Source organism: Ranitomeya variabilis, chromosome 6 (genome assembly GCF_051348905.1).
Source record: "Ranitomeya variabilis isolate aRanVar5 chromosome 6, aRanVar5.hap1, whole genome shotgun sequence".
NCBI classification, from domain to species: Eukaryota; Metazoa; Chordata; class Amphibia; order Anura; family Dendrobatidae; genus Ranitomeya; species Ranitomeya variabilis.
In genome coordinates, this window is record NC_135237.1 from 89,497,343 (window position 1) to 89,515,482 (window position 18,140).

Here is an 18,140-nt window from a genome sequence, read left to right on the forward strand (position 1 = left end):
AGAGGAGCTGGTTTCCCCTGCTGAGGTGGATGGCATTGGAAGAACCAGGTCTACTACCACTAAGGTGGGACCTTCTGACGCAAGGACCACTGGTCCATCAAAATCTAGACATGCTACAACTTTCAGAGTGGATCTTGAAAAATAGATCATAAGATCAAAAGGACTATTGGATTCGGTTATCTCAACCATGCAAAAAATCAGGAAGCCAGTGACCTCGGCTATATACCTAAAAATCTGGAAGAAATTTTGCCCAAAGAGCAAAACTCCAATATCCGTTTTCCAAGAACCAGATATTCCTCAGATCTTAAATTTCCTTCAAGCAGGCTTCGATATGGGTTTGAGGCCTAGTACGCTAAAGGTACAAAATTTCAGATTTAAGCGCCTTTTATGACACTATCCACTAGCTGATCACCCCTGGGTAGTGAGGTTCATCAAAGCTACGCAATATATCAGACCAACAATACGTAGTTCAGTACCCCCCTGGAACCTCAGCTTGGTACTAAACGAATTACGGAAAGCTCCATACGAGCCGCTAGATCAGGCAGACCTAAAGTCTGTAACATTCAAGACTGTCTTCCTAGTCGCAATAACATCGGCAAGGCGAATAGGCGAGATCCAAGCCCTGTCCATAACAGATCGATACTTAAATATACAAGAAGATTGCATCATTCTAAAATTGGATCCTTCGTTTCTCCCAAAAGTAGTGACAGACTTTCACAGAAACCAAGAAATTATATTGCCTACGTTCTGCTAGAACTACAACTATGACAAAAAACGTTCTCTCCATTCCTTGGATGTTAAAAGAACAGTATTGCAATATCTAAAACTTACAGACAGCTGGAGAATTGACTCAAACCTCTTTATCCAGATGTCTAGGAAGAATAGAGACAAAAAAGCCTCAAAGGCTACTCTAGCCAGATGGATTAAATCTACCATTTGCGCTGTGTATATTTCAGCCGGTGAATCTCCTCCAGAACACCTAAAAGCTCACTCACTGAGAGCAATATCTGCTTCATGGGCAGAGAGTGCAGGTGCATCCATGGACCAAATTTGTCGGGCGGCAACTTGGTCTAGCTCAAATACCTTTTGCAAACACTATAAGCAGGACATTCTGTCAAATCAACAGACTGTCTTTAGGAGGAAAGTCCTCCAAACTGTAATCCCGCCCTGAATAGGAGTTATTTGGTATTTCTCCTGGTGGTGTTGTCAGGAGGGACGACCTGGAAACTAGGAATTAGTCCTACCGGTAATGGTATTTCCAGGAGTCCATCATGACAGCACCCATTATTTACCCTCCCTTGAATTCCTGTCTGATGTGTGATATGAACATGTATAGAGAGGAAGTTCAATAAAATTGCATTGTATTTATCCTGGTGTGGTATTTTGTAAAATCACTGAGGGGTGGAGGTGGGGAGGGGCTATTTAACCTCTTCTGTGTTCCTGTCACTATCAAGGATATAAAGGGCAACCTCCTGGTGGTGCTGTCATGATGGACTCCTTGAAATACCATTACCGGTAGGACTAATTCCTACTTTTAAATGTATATTGCGCACGTCCTCCAGTTGCCGCTGCCCTGGCATCTTTATTACCGGGTGGGTATAACATTGGAAATGAGGGGCACAGAAGAAAAGGAAAAAAAAACGTTCCAGGATACTTAGAACAGGTGCTTAGTTTAAATTAAGTAATCCAGTGAAAGATTTTCTTTAATTTATTGCGTTTACAACTGAACCCACACAAACATAACAATATACAGTATTTAGGGCGAGTGTGCATGGAGCTCCATATACAGGTGAGTAAAGTGAGACTAATAAAAGGCCGAGATGTTATCTTACCACATTCCCTAAAATGTTTCACAATACTAAAATCTTATTAATATGTAGTGAACTGGTTGCAGTGTTCCTTTACACGTTTTTTTTCTTTTTTCTTTTTCTACTTGTCAGGGCTTAAAATTTTTAACCCAACTTGTATGTGACAAACAAATATCTGTGCAGCAAAAGGCAATCTACAAAGATGGCACTGTTGTTGTCCAGGTGTCACATGATGATCTGGATATAGGAGAAGAAGTGTCTAAAAAGGGTTTTGCAGTGAGGTGTAAACTAAGTGGCTCTCCAAACGGTGCTCTGGAAACAAAGGATGCGCCGTTGCACTTTCCATGGCAATCAAGAAACATGGAAAGACCTCGCATGCGTGAGCCAAAAGCTTTACCCATGTTCCCCCGATGTGTCAGCGACGCACCCAAGGAACATTTTGGAGTGAATAATTTTCAAGCCCCAAGGTAGGTGCACTTTTTTGTTGGCTGGTTGTTGTTTTTTTTTTCATTTTTAAAATCCCTGCTCTTCTTTCTCTGACGTGTGTGTGGTGCTCCTGAGAGCAATTTGAAAATGGTGCCGACATAGCAGCTATAGGTGACTAGCTGTGATCCGATAGCCGCTGCTGCGCATGCGCCATCTTACTGGAGAAAAAATTCCTCCTCCAAGATGGTGCCGTCCGCGCCTGACCAGTATCAGCTCTCGGATCACAGCGATAGACACCGAGAGCTGCTACTGCGCAGATTCGGGCGACGCCATCTTGGAGGAGGAATTTTTTTCTCATCAGTAAGATGGCGCCGCCAGCGCATGCGCAGTAGCAACTATCGGATCACAGATACACTGATAGCTGCTACAGTGCGGGCGGCACCATTTTCAGATTGTTTTTTCTCCTACGCCTCATTGGGGGACACAGGACCATGGGTGTTATGCTGCTGCCGCTAGGAGGACACTAAGTGAACACAGAAAGATTAACTCCTCCTCTGCAGTATACACCCTCTCTGGCTGAGATTCAGCCAGTTCTCGCTTAGTGTCTGTCGGAGGCACTTGGGCCTGTTTCAGACCCCAACGTTTTTTATTTTAAAATTTTTCCTTTTTTTTCTGTAAATATTTTTTTAATTAATGGAGTGAAGGGGGCCGTTCTCCCCCGATCCATCAACATGTGAGAACGCGGAGTATATCTCCCTGTACCCTCTCCTGCGATGACTGGGGCACGCCTAATCTCACCTTGGGGCGATGGCTCCTTCATGGTCCCGATCTCCCCACCCCTGAAAGACGGTTCTCACATGGAGTTTTTCCCCTTCATGTTCCTCTCCGGGGCCAAGAAAAACCACAGCTGGATGGACAGAGGCCCCCACTTAATGGCGTTATTACAGCCCCATGATCGCTGGAGAAGATGGACGGAGGGTCCTCTCTATCCCCCCGCTATAGGGAGGATGGATTGAGCTCATACCCTTAGAATTACAGGAGGCGCTGCACAGCTCCGGTTCTGCTACATCACCTCTGTGAGTATGAGCCCCCTTGCGCTTCCCTGTGAGAGGATGGTGCGGTTCCTGGTCCCTGGGGAGAGGAGAGCCGCTGGCTTGGTGCCAGCGGCAGTTGACCGGTGTTCCATCGCGGCCCCCTTCTTTCTCAGCCGGCGGGCCCCAGAAATTCAGTCCCTGGCTGTTAGCCGGATTAGGCCGCAATTTACATGGCGCCGCCCACCGCCGGAGGTCTGCTCACGTTCCTGGCGCTTCTCGTCATGAACAAGAGGCGCCCTGCTAGTCTCGGGGGCAATGCTTTTTCTGGCATCTGCGGAGGGATCATGCTGACTGACAGCCCCTCAACGTGACAGGACCGCTAAACTTTTCTGCGGCTTTCAGACCACCGAATCCTTCCCCGGGGACACAGGCACAGGACCCTGGGTAAGCTGCATCAGCCTCTGGAAGAGAGCTTAACCCCTTCTCTGCACCTATAGCGCATACTCTGCCTTTAACTTTCAGACACACACTGTATCTCAATCTAAGGAGACCAAACGGGTTAACAAAAAAGTGTTTTTTACCTCATGTGCCACTTGCAATACTACTTTTTCCTGTGCCAGCAGTACTCCGTTATACACGGATTGTGACCCGGCCTGTGTGCAACCGCCGCCAACGTCGCCACTGACCCTGCTGAGCCTAGTCCCCCTGAGTGGGCCACTTCCCTGTCACGATCTATGGCTTCCCTGGCCAAGGCAATAGACTCTCACCGGGGACCCTCCCTAAGTCAGAACGTCTTTGTTGACCGCGGTGGACTCTGGCGACGGTACGGAACGTCCACCAGCAGGGTGCATATTCAGTCACAGGGGGCTTAAGTGTGCAGAAAAAGGACCCATGTCTTGTCCCCTGATCACGCTCGTGCTTCGGCATCTGCAAGCTGAATTTCTCGCTCCCCTTCTCCTGAGGGTCGCAGTGCACACCACTCTGAATACAAAGTCCGATGCGTCTTTTTAATCCAGGATTCCTCAACTTGTCAAGAGACGCTTGATTCCCTCATTGAGGCGGTCAACAAGACCCTGATGGTGGATGAGGAATCCATATCCACTCCAGAAGACGTGGTGTCTTTTAAGAAGACTAAACGCGTCCAAAAAGTATTTGCCAATCATCCTGAGTTTAAGAACATTGTCCAGAAACACAGGAACCGCCCAGATAAATAGTTCACGGGTCAAATGCCTATTGAGTCCAAATATCCATTTGCTCCGGATTTAATGAAGGATTGGCTGCAGTCCCCTTCAGTGGATCCTGCCATATCGCGTCTCGCATTCAAAACACTCCTATCTTTGTCTGACGGTGCTTCAGTCAAAAACCCCACTGACCGTCAAATTGACTACTTGGCTCGCTCTGTCTTCAAGGCTTCAGGAGCAGCACTCTTTCCATCCTTCGCCGCGACTTGGGTGGCTAAGGCAGTGGTTGCTTGGGCAGAGGTGTTAACCGCAACCATCAACGACAGCAATCTTCCCCCAGAGGCGGCCAAACTCGCTAGCCAGATAGCTCAAGCCGGGGACTTCGTAGTTAACTCTTCGATAGATGCAGCCAATTGCGCTGCACAGGCCGCTGCAAATGCAGTGTCCATCAGAAGGGCCCTGTGGCTCTGAGGTTGGGGAGCAGATTCTGCTTCCAAAAAATCGTTGACCTCTCTGCTTTACCAAGCTGGTCGTTTATTTGGAGAGAAACTGGACCAAATTATTTCTGACGCTACCGGAAGAAAGAGTAAATTTCTTCCTCAACAAAGGCCTACCCGGCCGTTTCGGAATCAACAACAGCCTCGGTTCTGGCCTTTTCGCAACAACTCCAGTTGGTCTTTTACAACCTTCTCTTCTGGATCAGGACGAGCTCCACGAGGAGACAGAGGTTCCCAGGTCTCATACAGACCTAACCGTGCCTGGAAATCCAGACCTAGGTCATCTGGCTCTAAGGGAACCAGATCCCTTCGATCTTCTACACAATGACTCGTCACAACATTCGGCGGACACCGACAAAGTAGGCGGTCGCTTACTTTCGCTCCTTTAAGCCTGGCTCTTGGTTGTTCACGACGAGTGGGTCAGAGAGCTGGTGTCCTCCGGATACAAAATAGTTTTCTTCGCCTCCCAAAACAATGACAACAGCCTTTCTTCAGGCCGTACAGGCGCTACGAAGGGACGGAGTCATTATTCCGGTCCCTCAGGACCAAAGACTCAGGGGGTTTTACTCAAACCTATTGTGGTCCCAAAGAAGGACGGATCCCTGTGGCCTATACTTGGACCTAAAGCTGTTAACCCCTTCATGACCCAGCCTATTTTGACCTTAATGACCTGGCCGTTTTTTGCAATTCTGACCAGTGTCCCTTTATGAGGTAATAACTCAGGAACGCTTCAATGGATCCTAGCGGTTCTGAGATTGTTTTTTCGTGACATATTGGGCTTCATGTTAGTGGTAAATTTAGGTCAAAAATTTTTGCGTTTATTTGTGAAAAAAATGGAAATTTGGCTAAAATATTGAAAATTTCACAACTTTCAAATTGTGAATTTTTATTCTGTTAAACGAGAGAGTTATGTGACACAAAATAATAAATAACATTACCCACATGTCAACTTAACATCAGCACAATTTTGGAAACAATTTTTTTTTTTTTTGCTAGGAAGTTATAAGGGTTAAAATTTGACCAGCGATTTCTCAATTTTACAACGAAATTTACAAAACCATTTTATTTTAGTGACGACCTCACATTTGAAGTCAGTTTGAGGGGTCTATATGGCTGAAAATACCCAAAAGTGACACCATTCTAAAAACTGCACCCCTCAAGGTGCTCAAAACCACATTCAAGAAGTGTATTAACCCTTCAGTTGCTTCACAGCAGCAGAAGCAACATGGAAGGAAAAAATGAACATTCACTTTTTAGTCACACAAATGATCTTTTAGCAACAATTTTTTTTTTCCCCAAGGGTAAAAAGAGAAACTGGACCCCAAAAGTTATTGTACAATTTGTCCTGAGTATGCCGATACCCCATATGTGGGGGGGGAACCACTGTTTGGGTGCACGACAGGGCTCGGAAGGGAAGGAGCGCGATTTGACTTTTTCAATGAAAAATTGGCTCCAATCTTTAGCGGACACCATGTCGCGTTTGGAGAGCCCCTGTGTGCCTAAACATTGGAGCTCCCCCACAAGTGACCCCATTTTGGAAGCTAGACCCCCCCCCCCCCAAGGAGCTTATCTAGATGCATAGTGGGCACTTTGAACCCCCAAGTGCTTCACAAATTGATCCGCAAAAATGAAAAAAAAAATTTCACAAAAACTTTTTTAACATCAATTTTTTTCATTTTCACATGGGCAACAGGATAAAATGGATCCTAAAATGTGTTGGGCAATTTCTCCTGAGTACACCGATACCTCATATGTGGTCACAAACCACTGTTTGTGCACACGGCAAGGCTCGGAAGGGAAGGAGCGCCATTTGACTTTTGAATGAAAAATTAGCTCCAATCGTTAGCGGACACCATGTCGTGTTTGGAGAGCCCTAGTGTACCTAAAGATTGGAGCTCCCCCACAAAGTGACCCCATTTAAGAAACTAGACCCCCCAAGGAACTTGTCTAGATGTATAGTGAGCACTTTGAACCCCCAGGTGCTTTACAAGTTGATCCGTAAAAATGAAAAAGTACTTTTTTTTTTCCACAAGGGTCACAGGAGAAATTGGACCCCAATAGTTGTTGCCCAGTATGTCCTGAGTACGCTGATACCCCATATGTGGGGGTAAACCACTGTTTGGGCACACGTCGGGGCTCGGAAGGGAAGTAGTGACGTTTTGAAATGCAGACTTTGATGGAATGGTCTGCGGGCGTCATGTTGCATTTGCAGAGCCCCTGATGTGCCTAAACAGTAGAAACCCCACACAAGTGACACCATGTTGGAAACTAGACCCCCCAAGGAACTTATCTAGATGTGTGGTGAGCACTTTGAACCCCCAAGTGCTTCACAAATTGATCCGTAAAAATGAAAAAGTACTTTTTTATTTTCGCAAGAGTAACAGGAGAAATTGGACCCCAATAGTTGTTGCCCAGTTTGTCCTGAGTATGCTGGTACCCCATATGTGGGGTTTAACCACTGTTTGGGTGCACGTCGGGCTCGGAAGGGAGGGAGCACCATTTGACTTTTTTAATGCAAGATTGGCTGGAATCAATGGTGGCGCCATGTTGCGTTTGGAGACCCCCTGATGTGCCTAAACAGTGGAAACCCCTCATTTCTAACTCCAACACTAACCCCAACACACCCCTAATCCCAACCCTAACCCTAATCCCAACCCTAACCCCAACACACCCCTAACCATAACCCTAACTACAACCCTAATCTTAACCCTATTTCCAACCCTAGCCCTAATTCCAACCCGAACTCTAATTCCCATGCTGACCCTAAGGCTATGTGCCCACGATTCGTGTGAGCTTTTTCCCCACCATTTTTGAAAAATCCGCAGGTAAAAGGCACTGCATTTTACCTGCGGATTTACCTCAGATTTCCAGTGTTTTTTTGTGCGGATTTCACCTGTGGATTCCTATTGAGGAACAGGTGTAAAACGCTGCGGAATCCGCGCAACGAATTGACATGCTGTGGAAAATACAACGCAAGTGTTTCTGCTCGGTATTTTCCGCTCGGTATTTTCCGCACCATGGGCACAGCGGATTTGGTTTTCCATAGGTTTACATGGTACTGTAAATGTGATGGAAAACTGCTACGAATCCGCGGCGGCCAATCTGCTGTGGATCCACAGCCAAATCCGCACTGTGTGCCCATAGTCTAATTCTAACCCTAACCCTAGTTCTAACCCTAATTCTAACCCTAGTCCTAACCCTAACCCTAGTTGTAACCCTAACCATAGTGGAAAAATAAAAGTAAATATATTTTCTTTATTTTATTATTGTCCCTACCTATGGGGGTGATAAAGTGGGGGTCATTTTACTTTTTTTTTTAATTTTGATCACTGTGATAGGTTTTATCACAGTGATCAAAATGTACCTGGAACGAATCTGCCAGACATTTTGGAAGATGGCGGTGCCCATGGAGAAGACGGATGGACACTGGGAGGCTCGGTAAGTATGAGGGGGTGGGATCGGAGGACAGGGGGAGCGGACAGGAGGACGGAGGGGAGCGGAGCACAGTACGGGACAGGATGGAGGACTGGGGAGGAGATCGGCGGCGGGGGCAGATCAGGGTTTCCAGCCATGGCCGATTATATTGCAGCATCGGCCATGGCTGGATTGTAATATTTCACCACTTTTCATAGGTGAAATATTACAAATTGCTCTGATTGGCTGTTTCACTTTCAACAGCCAATCAGAGTGATAGTAGCCACGGGGGGGTGAAGCCACTCCGCCTGTCCCTGTAGGTCGGGTGAAATTGGAGTTAACCCTTTCACCCGACCTGCAGGGACGCGATCATTCTGTGACACAGCATATGCGTCACCGGTCGGATTGGCACCGACTTTCATGACGCATACGCTGTGTCACAGGGCAGGAAAGGGGTTAAACAACTTTGTCAAGGTTCGATGTTTCAGAATGGAATCTCTCCGTTCTGTCGTTGCGTCCATGGAAAAAGGAGAGTTCCTAGCATCCATAGACATCATGGATGCTTACTAGTGATGAGCGAGTATACTCGTTGCTCGGGTGGTCTCCGAGTATTTGTTAGTGTTCAGAGATTTAGTTTTCATCGCCACAGCTGAATGATTTACAGCTATTAGCCAGGCTGAGTACATGTGGGGGTTGCCTGGTTGCTTGGGAATCTCCACCTGTAATCAAGCTGGCTAGTAGCTGTAAATCATTCAGCTGAGGCGATGAAAACTAAATCTCCGAACACTAACAAATACTCGGAGACCACCCGAGCGTGCTCTGGAAAACCCGAGCAACTAGTACACTCACTCATCACTAATGCTTACCTTCACATCCCAATTTTTCCTTTTCATCAACAGTTCCTACGCTTCGCATTCCATGAGGAACTCTTCCAGTTTGTCGCCTTGCCCTTTGGCCTCGCCACCACCCTCAGAGTCTTCACCAAGGTCATGGCAGCTGTTATGGCCATTCTTCACACTCGGGGAGTGGTGGTACTTCCGTATCCCGATGACCTACTGATCAAAGGCCCATCCAGCCTGCAAGGAGTCCGTCAGTATCACGGTGGATACTCTCTCGCCTGGGCTGGAAAATAAACTTCGAAAAAAGTCATCTCCGGTATCGGCTCAATGAATTTCCATCTTGGGAATGATCCTGGATACTTCCCATGGGTTTGTTATTCTCCCTCCAGAAAAGGCCTTGGCCTTACAACAAGGAGCACGGAGTCTTTCCCGCCCAGCCCCTCCATTCGTTTCAGCATGGGCATTATTGGGAAAATGGTAGCAGCGATGGAAGCTGTTCCGTTCGCACAGTTCAATCTCCGTCCTTTGCAACATGCGCTGCTGTTGGCCTGGGATAGGAACCCGTTCTCTCTCGACCGTCGTTTCCGTCTGTGTCTGCGGGTCAGGCAGACCCTCAGGTGGTGGACTCTGAAGTGCTCCCTGAACCAAGGGAAGTCCTTTCTCCCGGTACGCTGGTTAGTGGTGACCACCAACGCCAGCCTTTAGGGCTGGGGTGCAGTTTTCAGCCACCACACGGCACAGGGTCGTTGGTCTACTCGAAAGTCGCGTCTCCCAATCAATATTTTGGAAATACGAGCAATCAGACTTGCTTTACCCAGTTTTCACCATGTCCTCGCAGGTCACCGACCCATCAGGATCCAATCCGACAACGCCACTGCGGTGGCGTATATCACCCATCAAGGGGGAACCCGTAGCAGGATGGCCATGCACGAAGTGAGTCACATCTTCCGTTGGGCCAAGAGCAACCATTCGCCCATCTCAGCCATACACATCCCGGGTGTGGAGAATTGGGCAGCGGACTTTCTCAGTCGCCAGGGGCCTCGCCTCGGGAGAGTGTTCTCTTCATTCGTAAGTCTTTCAGCAGATTTGTTGGGACTCTGGATGTGGATCTCATAGCCTCAAGACTAAACAACAACAATCACTCGATCCATGCGCTGTCGGAGTTGATGCCTTGGTTCTGCCGTGGCATCAGTTCCGGCTCCCGTACATCATTCCCCCTCTCCCCTTGCTCCCAAGGGTCATCAAGAAAATCATAGCAGAGGGGGTACCAGTGATCCTAGTCGCGCCGGACTGGCCGCGCCGGACATGGTACGCGGAACTAGTTCAACTGGTCGCCGACGTCCCCTGGCGGCTACCATATCGTTTGGATCTACTCTCACAGCACCCGATTTACCACCAGAACTCCGGGGCCCTGTCTTTGACAGCGTGGCCATTGAATCCTGACTTTTAGCCCAAGCTGGATTCTCTCCTGAGGTGTCCTCCACCATGATTAGTGCTAGGAAGCCCGTGTCCATGCGCATTTATCATCACACCTGGCGAATCTTCTCATGGTGCATCGCCCATGGACGATCTCCTCTGGTGTTCTCCATTCCTTCCATATTGGAATTCCTCCAATCAGAATTAGTCGGGTCTCCCACTTGGTTCGCTCAAAGGACAAGTGTCAGCATTGTCAGTTCTATTCTAATGCAAAATTGCCACCAGATTACCGGTTAAGACGTTCATTCAGGGAGTTTCCCGTGTGGCGCCTCCCTATAAAATGCCGTTGGATTCATGGGATCTTAATTTGGTTCTCTAAGTTCTTCAGGAGGCTCCTTTCGAACCACTGCAGGGCGTCTCTAACCTTTCTTTCCTGGAAGGTGGTTTTTCTAGTGGCGATTACGTCAATCAGACGAGTCTTTGAGTTGGCAGCTCTATCCTGCCGACCCCCGTTCCTGATCTTTCATCCAGATCAGGCAATCTTGAGGAGTTTCCTCTCTTTCCTACCCAAAGTTGTTTCCTCTTTTCACGTCAATGAGGAGATTGTTTTGCCTTCATTCTCTCCGGCTCCAGTCCATCATATCGCGAAAGCTCTCCACACTTGATGTGGTTAGGGCTCCAATGGTACATCTCACGGACCCCTTCCGCAAGTCATATGTCCTGTTAGTGCTTCCAGAGGGGCATAGGAAGGGTCTAGCCGCTTCAAAGCGGGAATCCTACCATGTCAGGAACACTCCTGTCCCAGCAGGGATTAAGGCGCATTCGACTCGGTCAGTGGGCGCCTCTTTGGCCATTCGGCACCAGGCATCAGCACAACAGGTCTGCAAAGCTGCGACTTAGTCCAGCTTGCATACTTTTACAAAGCACTACCACATTCATTCTCAATCTTCTGCAGACGCTGCCCTTGGCAGGAGCATTCTGCAATCGGCAGTACCTCAGCTGTAAGCCAATGGTACATGTGGTATTAGGCCTCTTTCACACTTCCGTTTTTACAATCTGCACAGGATCCGTCATTTCAACATTTTGACGGATCCTGTGCAATGACGGATCCTGTGCAGATTGTAAAAAACGGGTGCACTGGGCCCGTTTTTCTGACGGACCCGTCGAGGCTATGTGCCCCTGTTGTGTATGCGTCTTTGCAGCGGTTTTCCGCTGCGAAAATGCATACACAACACAACCCATGTTAACCCCTTGCTGACCTCGGACGGGATAGTACGTCCGAGGTCAGCTCCCCTGCTTTGATGCAGGGCTCCGCGGTGAGCCCGCATCAAAGCCGGGACATGTCAGCTGTTTTGAACAGCTGACATGTGCCCGCAATAGCGGCGGGTGAAATCGCGATTCACCTGCCGCTATTAACTATTTAAATGCCGCTGTCAAACGCAGACAGCGGCATTTAACTACCGCATCCGGCCGTGCGGCCGGAAATGACGTCATCGCCGACCCCCGTCACATGATTGGAGGTCGGCGATGCTTCAGAATGGTAACCATAGAGATCCTTGAGACCTGCTGTGCTGTGCCAGCTTCTAGCCTCCCATGGAGGCTATTGAAGCATGGCAAAAGTTAAAAAAAAAAGTAAAAAAAAATGTGAAAAAAATAAAAAAAAATATAAAAGTTTAAATCACCCCCCTTTCGCCCCAATCAAAATAAATCAATAAAAAAATCAAACCTACACATATTTGGTATCGCTGCGTTCAGAATCGCCTGATCTATCAATAAAAAAAAAAGCATTAACCTGATCGCTAAATGGCGTAACGAGAAAAAAAAATTGAAATGCCAGAATTACGTTTTTTTGGTCGCCGCAACATTGCATTAAAATGCAATAACCGGCGATCAAAAGAACGTATCTGCACCAAAATGGTATCATTAAAAACACCAGCTCGGCACGCAAAAAATAAGCCCTCAACCGACCCCAGATCATGAAAAATGTAGACGCTACGAGTATCGGAAAATGGCGCATTTTTTTTTTTATTTGCAAAGTTTGGAATTTTTTTTCACCACTTAGGTGAAAAATATCCTAGTCATGTTAGGTGTCTATGAACTCGTAATGACCTGGAGAATCATAATGGCAGGTCAGTTTTAGCATTTAGTGAACCTAGCAAAAAAGCCAAACAAAAAACAAGTGTGGAACTGCACTTTTTTTTGCAATTTCACTGCACTTGGAATTTTTTTCCCGTTTTCTAGTACACGACATGGTAAAACCAATGATGTCGTTCAAAAGTACAACTCGTCCCGCAAAAAATAAGCCCTCACATGGCCAAATTGACGGAAAAATAAAAAAGTTATGGCTCTGGGAAGGAGGGGAGTGAAAAACGAACACGGGAAAACGGAAAATCCCAAGGTCATGAAGGGGTTAAAAAAACAAAAACAAAAAAAACAACGCAATATTCTCACCTTCCAGCGTCCCTCGCAGCGTTACCGATGCTCCCAGCATCCCCAGTATTGCCTTGCGTTACAATGACCACTGATGAGACCGCGACGTCATCGGGTCATTTCGCAAGGCATTACTGAGAACTGTAGCTCCTGGGAGCATCGCGGGCATCGGTAACGTTGTGCGGGACGCCAGAAGGTGAGAATATTGCAATTTTTTTTTTTTTTTAAATTTATTTATTTATTTTTTTTTTTAACATTATATCTTTTTACTATTGATGCTGCATAGGCAGCATCAATAGTAAAAAGAGCGAGAGAGAATTTCCCTGACTGGAAATTCTTCCACGCATGCTCAGTTTCAAAAGACGGAACCCGTCCCTGGATTCCTGCTTTTGACAGTCAGCGACGGATCCTGCGTCCATAGGCTTCCATTATAGCCAACAACGGGCAGTGCAGAATCCGCCGCTGAGCGATTTTCCGACGTACAGAAAAAACGTTACTCTGTGCGTTGTCCCCGCCCGTCGGACAGCAATTTTCCGACGGATCCCGTGCACGACGGATGAAACGGATGGCCATCCATCACAATCCGTCACTAATACAATATGGGAAAAAACAGGATCCAGCAGAAAAATTTGCTGGATCCTTTTTTCAAAAATCAACAGATTTTGATGGGAGCTAAAAGACAGAAGTGTGAAAGAGGCCTTAGCAGTTGTTACTCCCCACCCAGGGACTGCTTTAGGACATCCCATGGTCCTGTGTCCCCCAATGAAGCGTAGGAGAAATAGGGATTTTTGTGTACTCACTGTAAAATCCTTTTCTCCGAGCCATTCATTGGGGGACACAGCACCCACCGTTAGCCTATTGGCTTGTTGTTAGTTCTTCGGTTTTGACATAGTTTATTGTCTTTTGTTTAATACTCCCACTGCTTTGCTACCGAACTCGTTGAATCTCAGCCAGAGAGAGGGTGTATACTGCAGAGGAGGAGTTAATCTTTGTGTTCACTTAGTGTTCTCCTAGTGGCAGCAGCATAACACCCATGGTCCTGTGTCCCCCAAATGATTGGCTCGGAGAAAAGGATTTTACGGTGAGTACACAAAAATGCCTATTTTTTTTTTTTTCCCCTAGCTGAATAACATCAAGAAAATGTATTATTGGCACACTAAACATGCGATTATGACACGGCCGGCACCTGCCTGCAGAAGCGTTTTTTGTTTCTTTTTTCAGTATGTGATGGTATTCATTATGTAAACTAGGGGGCAGGTCAGTGAGGGACGAGTGACGTATCAGCAGTCTGCATTATGAATATATAATCAGAGCACCACATACACCAGCCCCACCTTAAGGCACGAGAATCTTATTAACTACAAACAAAGATTAAAGAACAACCACAAGACGGATTTCATCAACCAAGGTATCATTGTATAATGGCGCCGACCTGATGCTGTGTTGGTTACTGTGCTCAATCCTGCTGACAGGGTTCCCTTTAAGAACAAATGCATTCATATTTAGTGAGGCGCAGATCAATTTGTGGGACTCTTGTCCATGAAGCCAGGTCAGTAGTGTCATGCAGCTAGACAGGAGCTCAGCAAATCCAAAGCTACATCAGGGACACTGGAAAGGTAATAGATTAGCCATGCAATGTTATAATTGCATCGAGCCGCACACAAGATTTTTGGCCCTGGCTAATCAAATGCTATGCTGTTTACCACCAGAATGTAAGAGATTTGCAGACCTTCTGTCCAGCAGCTAACGCCAATTGATGAGGATGATGGTCCAGAGTCCTTATAAGCCATGCACCCATTTCTGTTTATATGGTTTCTTTGCTGTATTGAATAGCGCAGTAACCTACATCATTCCGTACAAAGATATATACACACACATACATACATACACTAGATGGTGGCCCGGTTCTACCGTATCGGGTATTCTAGAATATGTAGGTAGTATATAGCACAGGCTACGTACTATATTGCACAGTGACGTAGTATATAACAGAGCTACGTAGTATATAACAGAGCTACGTAGTATATAACAGAGCTACGTAGTATATAACAGAGCTACGTAGTATATAACAGAGCTACGTAGTATATAACAGAGCTACGTAGTATATAACAGAGCTACGTAGTATATAACAGAGCTACGTAGTATATAACAGAGCTACGTAGTATATAACAGCTACGTAGTATATAACAGAGCTACGTAGTATATAACAGCTACGTAGTATATAACAGAGCTACGTAGTATATAACAGAGCTACGTAGTATATAACAGAGCTACGTAGTATATAACAGAGCTACGTAGTATATAACAGAGCTACGTAGTATATAACAGAGCTACGTAGTATATAACAGAGCTACGTAGTATGTAACACAGCGTACGTAGTATATAGCAGAGTTACGTAGTATATAACACAGCCACATAGTGTATTGTACAGGTATGTAGTATATTGGTCAGCCACGTAGTATATAGCAGAGCCACGTAGTATATAACATAGCCACGTAGTATATTGTAGAGCAACGTAGTATATTGCACAGCCACGTAGTATATAACAGTCACGTAGTGTATTGCACAGCTGCGTAGTGTATTGCACAGCTATGTAGTATATTGGTCCGTGACATAGTATATAGCAGAGCCGCGTAGTATATAACATAGCAAAGTAGTATATTGTAGAGGCACGTAGTATATTGCATAGCTACGCAGTATATTGCACAGTCGATGTAGTATATAACAGAACCGACACAGCCACATAGTATATTGCACAGCTACGTAGTATATTGCACAGCCACGTAGTATATTGCACAGTCACGTTGTATATTGCCCAGCTACATAGTATATAGCACAGAGATGTAGTATATAACAGAGCCCACGCAGTATGTAGCACAGCCCACGTAGTATGTAGCAATGTGGCCACTATATGCGTGGTTAAAAAAGACTTAAAATAAAAAATAAACATATACTCCCCTTCCGAAGGCCCCTTGAAGTCCTGGCGCCTGTGTGCAGTGCACGCGGCAGCTTCCGGTCCCAGGGTTGGTATGAGCGCAGGACCTGTGATGACGTCGCGGTCACATGACCGTGACGTCATGGCAAGTCCTTCTCGCATAGCATCCTTGGCACCAGAACCTGCCACTTGCACTGCCGAGGACAGCGATCGTTGCAAGGTGAGAACAACCTTTTTTTTTTTTTTTTTAATTATTATTATTATTTGCAACATTAGATCTTTTTACTATTGATGCTGCGTAGGCAGCATCAATAGTAAAAAGTTGGTCACACGGGGTTAATAGCAGCGGTAACGGAGTGCGTTACACCGCCGCATCGCGCGGTCCGTTACCACTGGCATTAACCCTGTGAGGGCTGACTGGAGGGGATTATGGAGCGGGCACTGACTATGGGCAGGAAGGAGCGGCCATTTTGCCGCCGGACTGTGCCCGTCGCTGATTGGTCGCGGCAAAACGGCCACGACCGATCAGCGACTTGGATTTCCATGACAGACAGAGGCTGCGACCAATGAATATCCGTGACAGACAGAAGGACAGACGGAAGTTACCCTTAGACAATTATATATATATCAAAAATCTTAATTTCCTTATGTGTTTGGGAGACACAAGCACCTTGGGTACAGGATGTTGCTACTTGAGTCTTCACACTGAATTTTGTTTTATAGCACTCAAAGCAGTGCTTCACTCTATGGCTACACAGCGGGATGTGATGCAGGTCTTTGGTGAATGCGTGAGGCTAGGTTCACATTGCGTTAGGACAATCCGTTTAGCGCATAGCACTAGCGGATTGCGCTAACGCAATGTATCTATAGGGATCGCGTTTGCCGATCCCGCTAGCGCAGAGGAACGGACCTCGCTTTTTTTTTTCTCCGTCAGAAAATAACGGCACATCGCTAGCGCGTGCCGAAAATGGCATGCGCTAGCGATGCGTTGGCAACCCGTTAGCACATTGCTGTCAATGGGTGCGCTAACGGACCCGTTACATGGCGTTAATTGCGACAATTTCGCCATGTAACGGAGTCCGCTAGCGGACACCCATTAACGCAGTGTGAACCTAGCCTAAGTCAGAAAATGTGAGCAACCCTTTAGCAGTATGAAAGTCAGTAATACACAACCATAGGGTCAACTAGTGATTTACAACAGTTAACCCTCTTTTTTTTTTTTTTTTTTAAATTTTTTTTGGTATCAAAAAGGAATATTTTATAACCCATTCAGAGGAAAAATTCTTTAAGAAGTTTTTTTTTTTTTTGCATGCAGTGCATAAAACATCTACGGAAGTATGAGTGTTCATTTTTATTTCCCATGGAATAGCTGCAGATTATCACAATGCATCTATGAGTTATGGCATTGAAAATGTGGCTAATCTTCATGAGGATCTGCAGGCACATCCGTGGCTGAACTCTGAATGTCAGCCTTGGATTTCTACTACGGGGTTCTCTTGTAAATAAATATACTTGTTTAATTATGACTGATAAGTCAATGATTTGTTAACCTGCCTTGTCTGTGTGAGCTCTTGAACTTGTTGATCACCTTGTAGTAATTCTAATGGTGTGAGAAGTGACAATAAGTGGTTGGAGGAAAATGAGAAACTAAAGGATGAAAACAAACAGCTAAAGAATGAGAACCTGCAATTAAAGGAAAAGAAAAAGCAGCAGTTGGATGAATGTGGACAGCTGAAAGAAGATAAGGAAGTCCTCTCTCAGAAATTGAGAGCTTTAGAGCTGCATATCCAAAACATTGATCTTGAGAGTAAGGTAGATGTTTTTTTTCTTTCTATATTGACAAGTCTGATTTGCTAAAAATATGCTTAAGAAATTGTCTACATGTTCATTTCACGTCCCTCTTAGGGCTGATTTACCAAATAGATGGCCTCACATACAGTCTATTACAAAGAACTATGTTAGTAAAGCAGAGCGCAGCACCGTTATAATATTATTTCCTCCTTTCACAGATGACGGTTACCTGTGACAGACCCTTGCTCTGTATGCTGGTTATCTCCTCTAACATGCTCTGCTTTTATTTACATAGCGAATCTGGATCTGATGAATTCCCTTTAAACGAAAATTAATTCTAGACATTTGTAAATTCAGAAATGACCCTGA

At 46.0% G+C, this 18,140-nt stretch overlaps 1 protein-coding gene across 5 annotated transcripts in view; it reads left to right on the forward strand.

The window, feature by feature from the left end:
* The window catches only part of STK31 (serine/threonine kinase 31), a 150,438-nt gene that overhangs the window by 38,428 nt on the left and 93,870 nt on the right, over window positions 1-18,140 (forward strand). For all 5 annotated transcript variants that reach the window (XM_077268772.1, XM_077268775.1, XM_077268776.1 and 2 more), the window contains 2 exons: window positions 1,941-2,275; window positions 17,576-17,792. In XM_077268772.1, the coding sequence (XP_077124887.1) occupies window positions 1,941-2,275; window positions 17,576-17,792 (552 nt within the window). The remainder of the gene's footprint in view (window positions 1-1,940; window positions 2,276-17,575; window positions 17,793-18,140) is intronic.